The 18,936-nt window shown below is 41.1% G+C and overlaps 1 protein-coding gene across 1 annotated transcript; it reads left to right on the forward strand.

Moving 5' to 3' along the window:
• The first annotated feature begins 7,087 nt into the window (after positions 1 to 7,087).
• LOC130277772 (chymotrypsinogen A-like) lies at positions 7,088 to 18,395 on the forward strand. Its single transcript, XM_056528521.1, has 7 exons — positions 7,088 to 7,161; positions 7,277 to 7,380; positions 9,741 to 9,820; positions 9,923 to 10,001; positions 10,095 to 10,275; positions 16,077 to 16,210; positions 18,214 to 18,395. Exons 1-7 carry the CDS (start codon positions 7,110 to 7,112, stop codon positions 18,373 to 18,375), a joined length of 792 nt encoding a protein of 263 aa, XP_056384496.1. The 5' UTR covers positions 7,088 to 7,109; the 3' UTR covers positions 18,376 to 18,395.
• Positions 18,396 to 18,936: the final 541 nt, after the last annotated feature.

Genomic DNA, 18,936 nt, shown 5'->3' on the forward strand with positions numbered 1-18,936 from the left:
TGGCGATACTGGTCCGTGTATAGTGGTGCTATTGGTGATACTGGTCTGTGTATAGTATTTTTTTTCAATATTAGTATGGTAATATTATCCAGGTGGTATATGGTAATGGTATTGGTTATTGTTACATTTATTTGTCACTTGTATAGTGGTATTAATGGTCTCTATATGGTGTTTTTTATATAATAACAGTATGATTGAGTTTCGCCTAAGGCCTCACAAAGTCTAGAGCCGCCTTTGTTTGGCCACCTCATAATATCCAGTATTTTTACAATATTGATGCATTAGAAAAAAACTGGTGCTTAACCCCTTAACAACAATGGACGTAAATGTATGTCATGGTGCGTTGGTTTATAATTTACCATGACGTACATTTACGCTCCGCCATGACAGCGAGCATTGTTCCGGTGCTTGCATCATGTGCAGCAGGTCCCAGCTGCTATCAGCAGCCAGGGACTCGCCGGTAATGGTGGACATCCGTGATTGCGCAGATGTCCACCATTAACCCTTCAGATGTTGCAGCAGTGGGGTACTTTAAATGGATGCGAGAATCCCCGCGGGGATCCGATCATCAAGCATGGTGGTCGGAGGTGCACTCACCTGCCTCTGGCCATCTCCTGTGGTCTTTTTCTCTAGTCTGAGATCTATGCATAGCACTGAACAGTATTAGAAATCAAATTATTGCTATAAATAGTCCCCTATGGGGGACTATTAAAGTGTAAATAAAAAGAAAAAAAATGTAAAATAAAGTAAAAAAAAATTGAAAAATCCCCTCCCCAATAAAAATTTTGATCATGCGTAAAAGTCTGAACTATCAAAATATATTGTTAATGATCCCGTATGGTGAATGGCGTAAACGTACATAAAAGTAAAACATTTAGGGCAATTTCACACATACTAATTTATTTTAAATGGTTTGAAATTTTTTTAAAGCAGTAGAATTATAAATAGGCATATAGCATGGGTATCATTTTAATCGTATTGACCCACAGAACAAAGAAAACATGTTTTTTTTTACCATAAAGTGTACAGCGTGAAAACAAAACTTTTAAAAATTTCATAAATTGCGGTATTCTTTTCAATTTCCAAACATAAATGTTTTTTTGGTTGTGCCATACATTTTATGGTAAAATGATTGATGTCATAACAAAGTAAAATTGATGACGCAAAAAACAAGCCCTCATATGAGTTCTGATTTTTAGAAGGTAAGGAGGAAAAAACAAAAATGCAAAAACAAAATTGGCCTGGTCCTTAAAGGGGTACTCCACCCCTAGACATCTTATTCTATGGGAGGGGGCGTGATGGCCACCACTCCTCCTCCCATAGACTTGTATTGAGGGGGTGGGGTGTAACATCATGATGGGGCAGGGTTTTGACGTCACGATACACTGTCCCCTGTATCGCCCCTCATCAGCCATAGAGCAAACATAGCTCCCATCTGCTGATGTACGGGGGTGCAGCAGGAGAAATCGCAGGGGTCTAGAATAGAGGATAAGAAGTCTAGGGGCGGAGAACCCCTTTAAGGCCAAAATGGGCCTGGTCCTTAAGGGGTTAAATAACTGGTAATAAAAGAGGTTTAATTTAATGGGGCAGATATGGAGACACTGTTTTATAACTTCATACCACCTATTAGTTGGCTTATTTTGCACCATTATTGTTGCTTTAAGTTCTGCCCCTGTGGTTCTAACCCAGAGTGTTGGATTTTTTGAGAGGTGCACGCCTGATCTTTGAATAGAACAAGCACTAAAACATGGTGAATTCGGGTAGAAAAACAGACATGGTGCACATCTACAATCTTGTATAATGATCTGATAGCTTCTCAGCATAATATCAAAAACTAACAGGTTGTTAGTATACATTTTTGATCAAAAAGTACAAGCCCACTCGCCACGTCAAGGCCACCTATCCAGAGTGGGTCCCTAACGTCCCTAGCATAAAATGGCGCAGCACCGGGCAGCGACCACCACCGCCGCGACACCAATGCCCACAGGGGGGAACGACCCACTGGCAGAGCGGCCCCAATGCCACTCAAACCAGTCTATGGGCCGCACACCCCACAGACACGGCGCCACGGTAGCAACGGACACCGCACAGCACCACACCAGTGTGAACAAGGTGTAACAGCTCACTTACCATGCTCTCCCAGTCAGACTGGGAGGCTGCTAGGAAAGAAATGGCCCAGGTGTAGCTAACTACTACTTATATAGGTTTGGGCTGAGGGGATGGGGAAGAGTGCAGCACATGTTCAAACAAAAAAAAAGAGGGGATAGAAATCACAGTGTGAATTCGGGTAGAAAAACAGACATGGTGCACATCTACAATCTTGTATAATGATCTGATAGCTTCTCAGCATAATATCAAAAACTAACAGGTTGTTAGTATACATTTTTGATCAAAAAGTACAAGCCCACTCGCCACGTCAAGGCCACCTATCCAGAGTGGGTCCCTAACGTCCCTAGCATAAAATGGCGCAGCACCGGGCGGCGACCACCACCGCCGCGACACCAATGCCCACTGGGGGGAACGACCCACTGGCAGAGCGGCCCCAATGCCACTCAGGCCAGTCTATGGGCCGCACCCCCCCTTTTTGAACATGTGCTGCACTCTTCCCCACCCCCTCAGCCTAACCCTATATAGGTGGTAATTAGCCACACTAGGGCCATTTCACTCCTGGCAGCCTCCCAGTCTGACTGGGAGAGCAGGGTAAGTGAGCCATTACACCTTGTTCACACTGGTGTGGTGCAGGGCGGCATCCGTTGCTGCCGTGGCGCTGTGTCTGCGGGCGGGTGCGGCCCATTGACTGGTTTGAGTGGCATTGGGGCCGCTCTGCCAGTGGGTCGCTCCCCAACCCCCCCCCCATGGGCACCTGTGTCGCGGCGACCGGTGCTACGCCATTTTATGCTAGGGATGTTAGGGACCCACTCTGAATAGGTGGCCTTGACGTGGCGAGTGGGCTTGTACTTTTTGATCAAAAATGTATACTAACAACCTGTTAGTTTTTGATATTATGCTGAGAAGCAATCAGATCATTATACAAGATTGTAGATGTGCGCTATGTCTGTATTCTACCCGAAATTCAAGCACTAAAACATATTTAAAAATGCAAGACTGCTATTAAAAAAATGAAGGTTCTTATTAGTGTTGTGCGAATCGAGCCTGTAGAAGCTTGGTTTGGTCAGAAGTTTGGGAAATATTCCCAAAGGTGCATATTACCTGCTGTTACGCAGAGCGCTCCGGGTGCCTCCCCTCCCCCGAAGCGCTCACTGTGTTTTGATCCCTGCGCTCCTGTCAGACTCGCTGACCGCTGACTGTGTCTCCACTCACCTGCCCCGTCCTCCTTTAGTCCCATCCCGGCGCGCGGCGCCGTTCTCTAGGGCGCACGCGCTGGCTCTATGAATTTTAAGGGGCCAGTGCACCATTAATTGGTGCCTGGCCCAATTAGTTTAATCACTCCTATTTCCCATATAAACCCACTTCCTCTTCCTGTCCTTGCCGGATCTTGTTGCCTTGTGCCCTGAGAAAGCGTTTCTGTGTGTTCCCTAGCCTGTGTATCCAGACCCCTTGCCTTTGCCCCTGACTACGAACCTTGCCGCCTGCCTTGACCTTCTGCTACGTCTGACCTCGCCTTGCCTTGTCCTTGTGTACTGCGCCTGTCTCAGCTGTCAGTGAGGTTGAGTCGCTATTGGTGGGACGACCTGAGGGTTACCTGCCGCAGCAAGTCCATCCCGCTTTGCGGCGGGCTCTGGTGAAAACCAGTAACCTCTTAGATTCCGTTCACATGGTACGGCCCACGCCATCGCCTCACTGACACAGAAGATCCACTCCAGTGCCCTTCCTGCATACCAGTCCGGATCCTGACACCTGCTTCACTTTGGTCGAAGCTGGTAACACAGCGAACAAATGGCATTGGCACCATTTTAGCATATCAGCAGAAAGTAGGGACATACATATGATATCAGGGTAACCCAGAATACTTTGCATCTAGAAAAGTAAGTATAGGGGTGTGACAAAGACACCAGAAAAAAATATGCATGCAACTGCAGCGGCCATTTTAGGGAGAGAAGCTGACAAAAGAACATCACTGTAAGGTCAGAAAAGTAATGCTGCCCTCCTTTTCTACACTACTTGAGGACTATAGCCATTGTGGTGTGGGATATTTGCTTCGCAGGTCAGATGCAGGGTGAGAAGAAGATCTGTCAGGGTCAGTTTGGATAGAATCTTTTCAGAGCCCGACCACAGACAGAACCCCCTTACTACAGCATTACAGCAGCTTAAAGCTTATGGGCTGGATTTGCCTTGTAGGGTCAGGGCGAGAACTTAAAAAGGAGATTTCTGAGGGACAGTCGGTCTCAATAATAGTGTGTGTCCATAGCCCACAGAACCACTGCCGCATCTGTGTAAAGTCCGTCAGGGTGTGCAAACAAGGGTTTTGCATCTCATTTGTGCACAGTTGTGCAAGCGAAAATTCAAGTGCTAGTGTTTACAATCGGCATATGGGTGGAATTTTTTTTATTTTAATAAAAAAAAAACATACAAAAGTGCAGTGTGTTTTATAAACAAGCTGATAGGTACCACAGGCTACCAGTACATGTAGCTGTAACTTTGACATTAACTTAACCTTAAAACCAAGTGAAAACTACTTGAATACAATTATAGATGACCTTGCAGTGTTATATAGGGCTTTGGAGCTCTACAACAGTTTTACAGATACGTTTTAGAGTTATTGCTGAGCTCCTGTTATATTCGATCAGAAGCAAACTTTTTGAAAATATTCGGTACACCCGCTGAAGCAAATTTTCGGAAAAAAAGAACACTTAACACTCGTTTTTAGCATACCATTTGATCAAATAGAACATATGCGTACCATCCCACCACGGTGAACTCACCCACCAAGCTGAACTCATCGGGATGCTCTATGAATCATGGGAAAAACAACACAGAAAAAAAAAAAATCACCAGAATATGTACGTACTAAAAATATCATTTAAAATAATGCACTACAAAAAAAGCTCATTACAACTTAAAACACACACGGTTTTAGAATTTTTTTGTAAACAGACAGAAAAAAGCTAAAAAAAGATGAAGAAAGAATGTGCAGAGAATTTATACCCTGTCATATTCAAATGAATGGAATTTGCAGAAATCTTTGTGCTCCCCTCCAAAACAACTCATGAAAGAATTGATTTTTAGTCACATAAAATTCTTCAACAAAATCTTCTGCATATGAATCCACCCTAAGGGCTCGCCACACTTTGGACATTCCACTGGCTTATTTCTGCTTGCAGTAGGCGCTATTAAATATTTTGACGCTAGGACGGTGCGCACATGCAACGTCTCCATAGATCGATTGGCAATGAAGCCCAGCGAAATTTTGTTCAAAGAATGAACATGTTCATTCTTTGGCCTAACAGACTTTACACAGGCGAAACTCTGCTGACCTGATTCCGCAGTCTGAACAAAGCAGCAGAATCCCACTGAAAACAATGGGGCACTGCTGCAAGTGGATTTCCACAAAGGAATTAAGCCCCCAGAATGTCCACAGTGTTGAAGAGCCTTTGGCCGGGTTCACACTAAGGAATTTCCAACCTTTCATTTCGGTAGTGCAATTCCTAGTTATAGGGTGCACATCTTTTTTTGTATAACAATTTCCATTTTGGGGGCGTTGACTCTAAAGAAAAGCATGACCTGATAGCCATGACTGAACTTGGCCTGGTCAGAAGCCTAAAAGTCCTAATTTTGAGCATTAAGGCCCTTGTACAACTTCTCCTTGCAGGCTACTCTTCTCCTTATTCCTCTCCCCCCCCCCCCCCCGCACTTAAAATTCAGCTCATCACACACTTACTCTGCCTTTGTCTTGAGTAGCTAGGCTAGCTCCTCCTTTTTCTAGAAGATTTCAACAGTTTAAGCGTGCGCAACCCTTTCTCAGCCCGTCATATGAAAAACATACACTGGTAAAGTAAAACAGTAAAAAACAACAATACAACACATAAAACACCTAACCATGAGTTCTGCAGGGGACCCTGTGGGACACTACACAATCATCAAGGATGACATGGGTACATGAAATCCTATATAAGGGCAAAAAAGTGAGAATAATACATCTACTGCTCTTTATGGACACTGTGGTCAGACATTTTATTAAAGGGGTACTCCGGTGCTTACACATCTTATCCCCTATCCAAAGGATAGGGGATATGATGCCTGATCGCGGGAGTCCCGCAGCTGGGGATGCCCGTGATCATGCACGCGGCACCCCGTTTGTAATCAGTCCACGGAGCGTGTTAGCTCCGGGTCTGATTACGGGCGACCGCAGGGCCGGCGGCGTATGACATCACGCCTCTGCCCCCGTGTGACATCACGCTCCGCCCCTCAATGCAAGACTACGGGAGGGGGCATGATAGCTATCACGCCCCCACCCGTAGGCTTGCATTGAGGGGCGGAGCGTGATGTCACACAGGGGCGGAGGCGTGGCGTCACACACCGCCGGCCCTGCGGTTGCCCGTAATCAGACCCGGAGCGAACACGCTCCGGGGACTGATTACAAACGGGGTGCCGCATGCATGATCACGGGCGTCCCCAGCTGCGGGACTCCTGTGATCAGGCATCTTATCCCCTATCCTTTGGATAGGGGATAAGATGTGTAAGCACCGGAGTACCCCTTTAAAGCTAATTAGAGTTAGTCAACTGTCAAACAGGTTAATAACCCTGGTTTAGGGAACAATATACTACTGACTACCGGTGCAGGATAAAACATTTTGTCAGATAATGTACTATTCCGATTATTGTTTTTGATAGTTACTGTTCTGTAAAGTATTTTTTTTTTTTGTGCATATTAGTAACTTCATATGTTTTTGAACAGTTATTGATTTATAGAAATTGTTTTTCTTCTGCACGGTAACCTAAGATTAATGCAGATCAATTATAACATGTGTTCAGCACTTATCTGTACTCTTTGGCACAAATGGTAGAATGTTCTATAATAATTCAAGGCCATTGATAAGGGGTTTAAAAAAATAAATAATATTTAAATGTTCGATAACCTTCTCATATTTTATTGGCAGGTAAAGACTATATAAATTGGACACAACCACTTGACCATACAGTGAATCACAATGGCATTCCTTTGGCTCCTTTCATGTCTGGCCCTGCTTGGGGGCACTCTTGGTAAGTTGGTTAATTCCTTTATTATTATTTTGTTTAATTAATTAATTCATTCATTCATATATTCATTAATTTAATTATTTATTTTAGTGAAATATTATTTTTGTTTAATATCTAGGCTGTGGTGTGCCAAGTATTAAGCCTATTATTTCTGGCTATGCCAGAATTGTGAATGGTGAGAATGCTGTTTCTGGTTCTTGGCCATGGCAGGTGTCTCTTCAGGTATCTGGATTTTAATATATTTCAAATCTGTTTATCCATAAACTATATCTCATTATTTTTTTCCCCAATACATTAAGGCTCTGTTCATACTACTGTCATGGCCTTTGTTCATCATGACAAGTATAAAAAATCTTAAAAGGTTACATGTGAATACTGTTGGATTACAAAGCCCTAAAATGGAGTCTGTCAGGTTTCCCTTGAGCTCTTCATTGTTTTTCAGCTTGTAAAAAATACCATGAATTTCATGTTTTTTTTTTTTTTTTTTTTTTTTTACAAGCATCTCTTTTGTGGTTTCCATGTCATACAGGGAAGCCTATGGAAAAATAACTAAAAACAAATAATATACCTAGAGCATGGAGTGTTTTGAAGAAAAGAAAATGGACCCAAAAAAGGACATCATTTATGGGTGGTTTTATGGGTACCATTTTAGACCAGATTAGATTTGTTGATAACTTTTTATATTATTATTATATATTGCAAAAGGGGGTTATTAGAATTTTATTTGGGGAGGGTCTATTTTATATTTATAAAAACATTTTTTTATTATTTATTTTACACTTTTTTAGATCCCCATAGGGGACTATTATAAGCAATCATTTCATTGATAATTAGAGATGAGTGAACTTACAGTAAATTCGATTTGTCATGAACTTCTCGGCTCGGCAGTTGATGACTTTTGCTGCATAAATTAGTTCAGCTTTCAGGTGCTCCCGTGGGCTGGAAAAGGTGGATACAGTTTAAGAGACTCTTTCCTAGGACTGTATCCACCTTTTCCAGCCCACCGGAGCACCTGAAAGCTGAACTAATTTATGCAGGAAAAGCCATCAACTGCCGAGCCGAGAAGTTCGTGACGAATCGAATTTACTGTAAGTTCGCTCATCTCTATTGATAATAGTGGTCAATTTTATACAATAGCCTACTGCATTAGGGTTTGCACCCAAAAGCCACACCCCTAATGACATATTTTTACTGCTGTTCAATAACACTCCATTCATTGCTGATAGAGCAGCATCTATATAGAGAATAAAGGGAGTGCTGGTCCACTTCCTACATTTCTGGGGAGATTTCACTTACATTCTGGTGATAGATGGGGGTCCCAGCAGTCAGACCCCCCACTGGTCACCTAGTTATTGTTATTATTGTGGGAATTATGGTTATTGTGGGAATACCTATTTAACAGCAAAAATCAGCCTGTCAACTGAGATTAGGAGGAAATCCTATACTCTATGTATTGATTGATAATAACCGCTATCATTTCCACAACAGACAAAATAAGTGATTACAGTCCAGATATATCCACAGATGCCCTTACATACTGCCTAAATAATACAGCCACACCATAACCACTATTATTACCGTTACAGACAATTTGAATGATTATATTGCAATGCCATCTGGTGACTCACAGAAGACATCTTCTCAGAGTTGTCCATTTCCTTTTTTCTTCTGCATCCAGCCCAGCTCATCTCGTAGCAAACATTGTAGGCTCTGAATTTTTACAGCACCTAAACTGTCCTAAACAGAAAAAAAAAATTCCCCTTGATGTCCCACATAATTCCCCCCCCCCCCCCTCTTCCCCCAATGGGAGTTTATCCTTGTGTATAGTTTCCCCTATAGGTTGTTTCTCCCTTCCGACCCATAACTTTCTGGTTCCCATTGTACGGCTATTCTTCTGTCTTCTCCTGCTCTGAAAGTGCACGATGATAACAGGTGAAGACAGGCTCCAGACCTCTAGTGATGGAGGGAGGAGCCAGGGGCGCTCCCCTCCATCAGAGCACCACTGTATTTAGCAATGAGTGTGTCATAAGAACACACTTATAGCTAAATATTGTGCATGTGGGGGAGCTTTTGGTGTTGTGCTTCGGGTAATTATTGTGTGCCTAGGCACACCCGGCACACCCTTTGAGCACGGCTATGTCTATAGCATTGATCAATGGAATCTGTGCTCTGCTAGTACAGTCTGCCTGAGGCAGACTGTATTAGTGAAATCAACATGACCAGATGGAGGCCTTCAGAAGACCTCCACCGGCCATATTAACTGCACTCGCAATCATTCTGCAGGAGTGCCAGTCAGATGTTTGAACCCACCTGCCCTCATCATTCTGGCATTTAAATGCCACATTCTGTATTACTCTGACAGTATCCATCATTTACTAGCTATGTAGCATGCCCAGAGGGTCGTCAAGAGGTTAAAAACACTATTCACATGTAATGTACTGTAAATTTTCCCACAATTTAATCATTTTTACTATGTCTGGACAAACCCTAAACGGTTCTAAAAATGTAAAAGAAAACTATGGTATTAAATATTCTGAGATATTGGCAAGCTACTTAGTTACATATCTGGTTACACCCCATAGGACCGCACCGGATTCCACTTCTGCGGAGGTTCTCTGATGAACAGTCTGTGGGTTGTTACCGCTGCTCACTGTGGTGTCACGTAAGAATTTACAATCTAATGATAGACATTTTAGCTGACATAATAATATTTACAGTAACTGAGGATTTGTATTTACCTTGTCTGTGTTTCTGTTATATACAGAACCTCCCACCGTGTCATTCTGGGTGAATATGACCGCTCCTCCAATGCTGAGCCTATTCAAACCAAGACCATTTCCAGGGTAACCAACACTTGATCAACACTTACATATACAATTATATAACAAATGAAGACACACATATGAATATATGCAAATAATGCACTGTTATATCAGGTTTTCAAACACCCCAACTACAGTTCCTATACTGTTGGAAATGATATCACCCTTCTAAAGCTTAGTAGCCCCGCTACTTTCACTGACCGTGTGGCTCCTGTGTGTATTGCTGCTACCGCTGATGTATTCAATGGAGGAGAGAGATGTATCACCACCGGTTGGGGCTACATCAATGCTGCAAGTAAGTTTTTAATTACTTAATGCATCTGATTTGGGACCACACGCTATGAGTGGCGGGAACGAACTAGAAAGAAAATTGAGGTTCCAGTAAAGTCAGCTATTTTGGGGAAAGAATTTGGGACATTAAACAGGCTATTTATTAAGGCTTTCTTTTATATTAAACTCTTGATTGTAAGATATAGGTTTGACAACTCATCTCTGTCCAGATGGCAACATTTTTATCTTGAGCTGTCACTGGCAAAACAAGTCATCGCTAGGACCAACTGGAAATGTGCCCTCTAAATAAGTATTCATGCTTTCAGCAGAACCTGGGGTCGGAAATTTCTGCCATGGACTTAAAATAGTTCTGTAGTGTAAATGGTGCAGCAAAATCCTATTGAGAACAATAAGAGGCTACTATGGAATATCTGTAGTGTGAATGGGCCCTAAGAAAAAAGTTATACTACATCATAATATATTGCGCATGGGTCTTTTTCTCACACTTTTTTTTCCTCTGGTAATCTACTGGATCTCCAATGGACTTTATTCAATTCAGTGGGATCAGTCAGGACCCAATGGTGTGATCCAGTGGAGTCTGTTGTGTTCCAATTCACTTTTGGGGCAGTTCAGCACAAAAAAAAGAGCCAAACAGACCAACAATAGGGCGGAGCACAAAGGCAAAGTGAAAGGATCGAAACAAAGTATATTACAATTATGCTTCTTTGTTATGCACTTTATTAGATAGGATGTTTAACATAATGACACTGCCCATTTAAGGTAATTGTTAATTAATGTTGTATATATTGTACTTATATTTCCTTGTTTTTAACCTGTTAAGGACGAAGGGCGTACCTGTATGCCCTGAGTCTTTAAGCGGCTTTATAGCGAGCAAAGGAGCTTGCTTCAGAACAGTGAGTGTCAGCTACCGGTTCTACTGAGCTGCCAGTCATTAACCCTTTATACGCCATGATCAATGCCGAGCACAGCGTCTAAAGTGAAACTCAACTGGTGCCAGAAATGTAAATAGATTTGTAAATTACTTAATAACTAAATAACTATTTAAAAATATGAATCCTTCCAGTACTTATCAGCTGCTGTATGCTACAGAGGAAGTTCATTTATTTTTTAATCTATTTTCTGCCTGACCACAGTGCTCTCTGCTGACACCTCTGTCCATGTCAGGAACTGTCCATAGCAGGTGCAAATCCCCATAGCAAACCTACCTGCTCTGGACAGTTCCTGACATGGACAGAGGTGTCAGCAGAGAGCACTGTGGTCAGACAGAAAATAAATTAAAAAAGAAAAGAACTTCCTCTGGAGCATAATGCAGCTGATATGTACTGGAAGGATTCAAATTTTTAAATAGAAGTAATTGACAAATCTGTTTAACTTTCTGGCACCAGTTGATTTAAAAAACATGTATTCCACTGGAGTATCCCTTTAAGGTCATCATGGGCTCATCAGGAAAAAAAAGGGTTCAATTCTAGCTTTACTGGCAGGGTGATACAGTTAGTGGTAGGTTGCTTACATCCTGAAAATTTTAAAGACATTGACAAAAAAGGGACATTGAGGACAACTAAGCTATGTACTAGCATAGGGCAAAAACAACTGTCCACTAACTGAGATGACCATCAACTCATTTAAATGTCACTCAACAACTATAGGATGGCATATGAAAAGAATGACAAATGGCAGCTGGAAAGAAGTGCACAGCAAGGACAAAAAGGGCTAACGTTGTGCAAAGCCATAAAAAAGCCCCTCATCAGAGAACAGAGAAGAGCCACGCTGAAGTTTGCAGAAAACCAAAAAAATTGAAGTCCATTAGTAGAGTAATGAAGTAAGGTCATCTTCTCTGATGAGTCAAGTTTCTGAAATGTTATCAACACTTGGTCGTCTAATGGTTAGACGGAGATCTGGAGAGGCCTACAAGCCACAGTGTCTCAAACTCATTGTAGACTTTGGTGGAGGATCGGTCATGATCTGGGCATGCTTCAGCAAGGTTGAAGTCAGATAAATTTTCCAAGCACAAGGTTATACTGAAAAACACCCTCCTTCTTCTGCTCTGACAATGTTCCCTAGGTCAATCAAGGTGTAGATGAAGGACTACCAGATCAATCCCTGTCATGGCCAGCCCAATCTCCAGACCTGAGCATTACAAACTATGGACTTTGATCAAGAGAAAGATGAATGGTCAGAAGTCATCAAACAAAGCCAAACAGGATATATATATATATATATATATATATATATATATATATATATATATATATATATATAGAACACTGTTCACACTGGACACAGATAACTAACAAACAGGACACCCCACTCCAAAAAAGGAGTAGCAATTAATAATAAAGCCAAATAGACTACTGGCCAGCGGGCACGCTCCACCGTGTGGTCAGGATGCCGACCCAGTAGGAAACAGAAATATAAAACACAGAACTTAATAAAAACGGATACAAGAACACTAAACTTTCCAACATAGAGGAACACTGGTCAAGATACTAAACAGGATATTTCTCAAGATACAAGACTAGACCTGGATGAGTCTTAATAGACTCCAGGACACCAAAAAGGAACTATAAAATACAGAGCACAGAACTTTCCAACGTAGAGGAACACTGGTAAGGATACTAAACACGATATTTCTCAAGATACAAGACTAGAACTGGAATAGTCTCAATAGACTCCAGGACACCAAACAGGAATTATAAAATACAGAGCACGGATAACACTAGCAAGACTTACTCAGTGTGACACAGACAAAGCAGAACGAACAAACATAATCCTAAAACCAACCAAAGTAATACAGACTAAAATACAAGGAACATGCTATATAACCTTGGCTAAAAACCCAGATAAAATCACAAGTTAAATACAAGGTAAATGCTCAGGCAGACATAGTCAGAGTATTGCACAGACAGACATAGGGGGTTATTTATCATTGTGTTCTATTCCTTTTTTTCGTCTAAATCTGCGAATTTTCTTTGCTTTCGCGCTAATTGCATTTTTTTTAACAACTTCTAAATTCCGTCATTTTGACCTTTTGGTCTTGCTAGACCAGTTTTTGAAGTGACAGATGCAGTGGTAACATATTTATTATCTGCATGTGTTAAATTTTTGCGCTAAATTTTCCACAAATGGTGCAAAAACCCTGCAAATCTAGACCACCTCCTGAGCAGGTCTAAAAAAAATGTACTACGCCTGTCTGTTTGCCAAGAATCAAAAAACATCAGCCAAAGTTAAAGATAGGGAGATAGAGACTTTAGTGATCCAAAAAAGTGATGGAGATATCTTTTTTAATACAATTTCTTGGGTACCATTAAAAAAAAATCATAATAAAAAAGATACAGTAATGATGGAAAAAATTGTATTTAACTAAATTGATTTTTTTTATAACAACATTTTTATAAATTTTTAAACAGGGATCAATTTATGTGTGCGGGCAGGGCACAAAAAATGTAGTCGACAAAAAAAAAAAATTTTGTGTGTGTGTTTTTCAGTTTATTTTCTTTCTTTTTTTTTTTTTAGGCAGTACTGCTACTCCCAGCAATGAACACACTGTTCCATGATGGGAGTAATAGTACCAGTACTAATTGACAGATCACAATGGGTATGTTGCGATCCTTCGGTATGATTTATAGATGAAGCCGGACGCTCTTCTATTGTCCCCTACACTGCCGTATATATACACCTATTCATATTTCCCCCAGAGAGCTGTGATTGGCAGATGGTTCCAGCCAATCACAACTCTGTGTGGGAAATATGAATCGGTGTATATATACGTCAGTGCAGGGGACCATAGAAGAGCGGCTGGCCGCATCTATACATTATTCTGAAGGATCACAGCGGGTGTCAGGAGTGACATCCGCTGTAATCTTTCCTTAACTGCAGGTACTACTACTCCCAACATGGAGCACACTCTGCTCAATGCTGATAGCTGTAGTACCTGCATTAATAGATAGATCGCAACAGGTGTCAGAAGTTACACTCGCTGCGATCTGTCTATTAATGCAGGTGTGGAGTGTGCTCCATGTTGGAAGTAGTAGTACCTGCAGTAAGGGACAGTTCGCAGCGGGCATCACTCCTGACACCCGCTGCGATCGTGCTTTCTATTGGAGAGATGCGAGCGGCTTTCTTCTGCGCTCCGCATCTCTGCACTATACTCCATCCGGCTACTCACTCATTCATATATATGAATGATGTGTATTTTATTCACATCACTGGCCGGCCGGAGTACAGAGCAGAGATGCGAGCGCTGTATAGAGCCGCTCCGTATCTCTGCTATATTATGGATGATCGCATCGGGTGTCACTGCACCCGGGGCGATCTGTCTATGAGCACAGGTACTACTACTCCCATCATGGAATAGTCTGTTCCATGCTGGAAGTAGTGGTAATACCTAAAAAGAATGTAACAAATAAAGAGAAAAAAAAGTGAAACACACACTTCATTAAAAATGTGATAACATTTTGTTATAAAAAATAAAAAATTTGTTAAATACATTTTTTCCCAACCCTACTGCTTCCTTTTTTTTTTTCCCAAAAATGCAATTTCCACTCAAATGCAAAAATGCCAGAAAAAACGTCAGATGCAGGAAATTGCACTGGTGTTTTTTCGGACATCATTTTTTTCAGTGAAAACACGCTGGGAAAAAAAAAGTGGTATCCTAGCCTTAGAAGCTGGATAGACATGATATGAAAGCAGGGTAGAAAATGATCTAGGTGCAGATCTGCGCAAAATTTATCATGGTCACTGCGACAATATGATAAATTTGGAGCAGCAATGCCAAAGAAAACACATCTAGACAAACCACAAAAATGATCTAGCCAAGATCATTATTGATAAATCTCCCCCATAGTGTATTGCACTCAATATCCAGAAATGAATGCAGAAGTCTGGCTTAAAATAGACACACCCGAGTTCTCATTAGTTCAGAGCATTAACCATTCCCTATCCAGGGAGAAAAGAAAACTGCTCTGAACATCCTAGTGTGCGAATACACACCTAAACAAAAAAATACAAAAACAAACGGACATTACAGCAGTATTTATGTATTTACAGCAGAAACAAAAAAATTTGATATTCAAGCAAAAAACAATATTGATAAAAAAAATTGTGGCCCTTTTGTTACACGCGTGACACTGTCATAAGCAATACTGTGATATTTTTGTTAAAGGGGTACTCCAGTTATCCAAAGTGCTTATGCATGTTCAGCACTCCCATGGAGGGAGGGAGTGATGATTCAGCTGTTGATTGCTTCAGTCTGCATACATTTGCACCACTTTCAAAGTCCTCTAGATGCCTGCAAAAGATGGATACAGTCCTAGGAGACTTAAGACTGTCAAACTAGACTTTTCCAGGCAAACAAAGCACTTTGGAAGCAATGCTTATTTATGCAAACTGTAGCAATCAAAGGATGAACCATCAGACCATCAGATGTGGGTTCAGCTGTACTTACAGTGAATTCGCTCAATACTACCTGCCTCTAACCGTCTGCCTGGACCTGACTCCACTAACTAGCTACCAGCGCATTACCCACCCCTGTACCAGTCTCACTTCTACCTCTATATAATGGAAGTATATCTTTTTTTGCTGCAAAACTGTAAAGTATGCAAACCATGAGCAGTTGAAATAGACAATAGGATAATGTAATAACCATTGTTCATGACTTATTGTCTGATACTTACATTTGAAAGCAGTGTGTTTATAAGTGTGTGTGTGTGTGTGTGTGTGTGTATATATATATATATATATATATATATATATTATTATTAATTAAAAAAAATATTACAATTTTTATTTTTTGATTATTTATTTTAGCACAAAATAGCCCAAGCAAACTGCAGCAGGTAGCTCTGCCTCTTCTGACCAATACTGACTGTCAGAGATACTGGGGGTCCAATATCCGGGACACCATGATCTGCGCTGGAGCATCTGGAGCTTCCTCCTGCATGGTATTGTACAAAGTTTTGTACTCTAAGATCATGTTTACATGATCATTAAATTATGTGGGGGACATTATTCAGACTAAACTAAACTAAGATTAAGAGAAGCTGTGGTCACTCTGAATGAAAATATTGGCAGCAACCTGTAGCTTGTTTAAAGTAGAAGTCTCGTGCATAAAACCTTATCACATACAGTATCCTGCACGGGCCCTCTGCTCTCCCCGATACGCCCCTTTCATATATGGGAGTGCCAGCCATAGCTAAACTGCTCTCCCATAGAGATATAAGGGGGGGCGTGTCGGCAACTGCTTCTTGCGGGGTCCGCATGCCCCATTACCGGGGAGAGCAGAGTGCCCATGCAGGAGATCCTGCAGATAGGGGATAAGTTGTTATGCTGTCATGAGATTTTACCATATATAACACGTGCCAATGAGTTATATGTGGTAAAATCTTTTTCCTCACAATCCTAAGACATTCCTACCTGCAGGCATAGTGAAGATATAACATTAGAAAGTGTCTACTGCTGGCCCATAAATACACCCCTGGGTGGGGATCTATGTCTACCTAATCCTGTCTTCTCCAGCTGGGTTGAGACCTGGACATGCGTGCCTCTAAAATCTGCAGTTAGCAATGGTATACTGGGGAAGAGTTGAGACCTACAGAGGGGTATGGATGCCATATTTTTGCTCCACATATCCTTGTAGAATTAACCCCTTAAGGACTCAGCCCATTTTGGCCTTAAGGACTCAGACAATTTAATTTTTACGTTTTCATTTTTTCCTCCAGTTGTCCTTTGTAATGACATCACTCATTATATCATAAAATGTATGGCGCAACCAAAAAACACTATTTTTGTGGGGAAATTAAAACGAAAAACTCAATTTTGCTAATTTTGGAAGGTTTTGTTTTCACGCCGTACAATTTCTGGTAAAAATGACGTGTGTTCTTTATTCTGAGGGTCAATACGATTAAAATGATACCCATTATTATATACTTTTATATTATTGTTGCGCTTAAAAAAAATCACAAACTTTTTAACCAAATTAGTACGTTTATAATCCCTTTATTTTGATGACCTATAACTTTTTTATTTTTCCGTATAAGCGGCGGTATGGGGGCTCATTTTTTGCGCCATGATCTGTACTTTTTTTTTATACCACATTTGCATAAAAAAAACTTTTAATACATTTTTTATAATTTTTTTTTAATAAAATGTATTAAAAAAGTAGGAATTTTGGACTTTTTTAATTTTTTTTCGTTCACGCCGTTCACCGTACGGGATCATTAACATTTTATTTTAATAGTTCGGACATTTACGCATGCGGCGATACCAAATATGACTATAAAAAATGTTTTTTACGCTTTTTGGGGGTAAAATAGGAAAAAACGGACGTTTTACTTTTTTATTGGGGGAGGGGATTTTTCACTTTTTTTTTACTTTTACTTTTACATTTTTTTACATTTTTTTTTACACTTGAATAGTCCCCATAGGGGACTATTCATAGCAATACCATGATTGCTAATACTGATCTGTTCTATGTATAGGACATAGAACAGATCAGTATTATCGGTCATCTCCTGCTCTGGTCTGCTCGATCACAGACCAGAGCAGGAGACGCCGGGAGCCGCACGGAGGAAGGAGAGGGGACCTCCGTGCGGCGTTATGAATGATCGGATCCCCGCAGCAGCGCTGCGGGCGATCCGATCGTTCATTTTAATCGCGAACTGCCGCAGATGCCGGGATCTGTATTGATCCCGGCACCTGAGGGGTTAATGGCGGACGCCCGCGAGATCGCGGGCGTCGGCCATTGCCGGCGGGTCCCTGGCTGCGATTAGCAGCCGGGATCAGCCGCGCATGACACGGGCATCGCTCCGATGCCCGCGGTTATGCTTAGGACGTAAATGTACGTCCTGGTGCGTTAAGTACCACCTCACCAGGACGTACATTTACGTCCTGCGTCCTTAAGGGGTTAAACAGAGTTTGCTCACACTTTCTTTTACTCCCTCTGTAGGGTGACTCTGGTGGACCTCTTGTGTGCCAGAAAAATGGAGCTTGGACCTTGGCCGGTATTGTATCCTGGGGAAGCTCTTCTTGCTCTACATCTACTCCCGCTGTATACGCTCGTGTGACAGCTCTTAGATCCTGGTTGGACCAAACTGTTGCTGCCAACTAAATGTATTAACTATAACTATTAGTCATTAATAAAGTTATTACATCAAGATCACATTGTATAACAATTTATTTTATGAATTCTTTACTAAAACATGTAAATAGTAGCAATGTAGCATCCTAACTGGTCTAAGGAGGTTTAATTTATTGTGGTATATTTGAAGTATTATTAGACATTGTTGTCTACCTTCATACCAACTGGCTTATTTTTTTTACCAATAAGTATAAGGTTGCACTGTGTTGTATTTTAAGCCATGTCATCTGTTAAAGGCCAGGCTCCTTTGCAATAAGTCTTACTCACTTTTTGAAGGCTGGTTAAATCCACAAAATTAGCAATATTTTGACACCTGAGAGCAGAGCAAGTGCATGATAGAATTCTTAGGCTTATGTTCACACACTGTATTTTCAGGCTTGTTTTATATATATAAAAAATGTCTGTATATTTGCAAAAATTTTTTTTTAAATAAGTAGTATTAAGTAAGTAAGAAAGTGGTTGTTTATGCACACTGTATAAAAAAAAAATTTTTTTTTTTGCATCCATAAAATTAAGATGCAGAAAAAGACT

This window comes from Hyla sarda, chromosome 6 (assembly GCF_029499605.1).
Source record: "Hyla sarda isolate aHylSar1 chromosome 6, aHylSar1.hap1, whole genome shotgun sequence".
NCBI lineage: Eukaryota > Metazoa > Chordata > Amphibia > Anura > Hylidae > Hyla > Hyla sarda.

Excerpts from the sequence above, each read along its gene's own strand:
- LOC130277772 (XM_056528521.1), top strand. The coding sequence starts at position 7,110 with ATGGCATTCCTTTGGCTCCTTTCATGTCTGGCCCTGCTTGGGGGCACT. Across the intron at positions 7,381-9,740 it reads CATGGCAGGTGTCTCTTCAG|GACCGCACCGGATTCCACTT; the intron begins GTATCTGGATTT and ends TACACCCCATAG. Across the intron at positions 10,002-10,094 it reads AAACCAAGACCATTTCCAGG|GTTTTCAAACACCCCAACTA; the intron begins GTAACCAACACT and ends CTGTTATATCAG.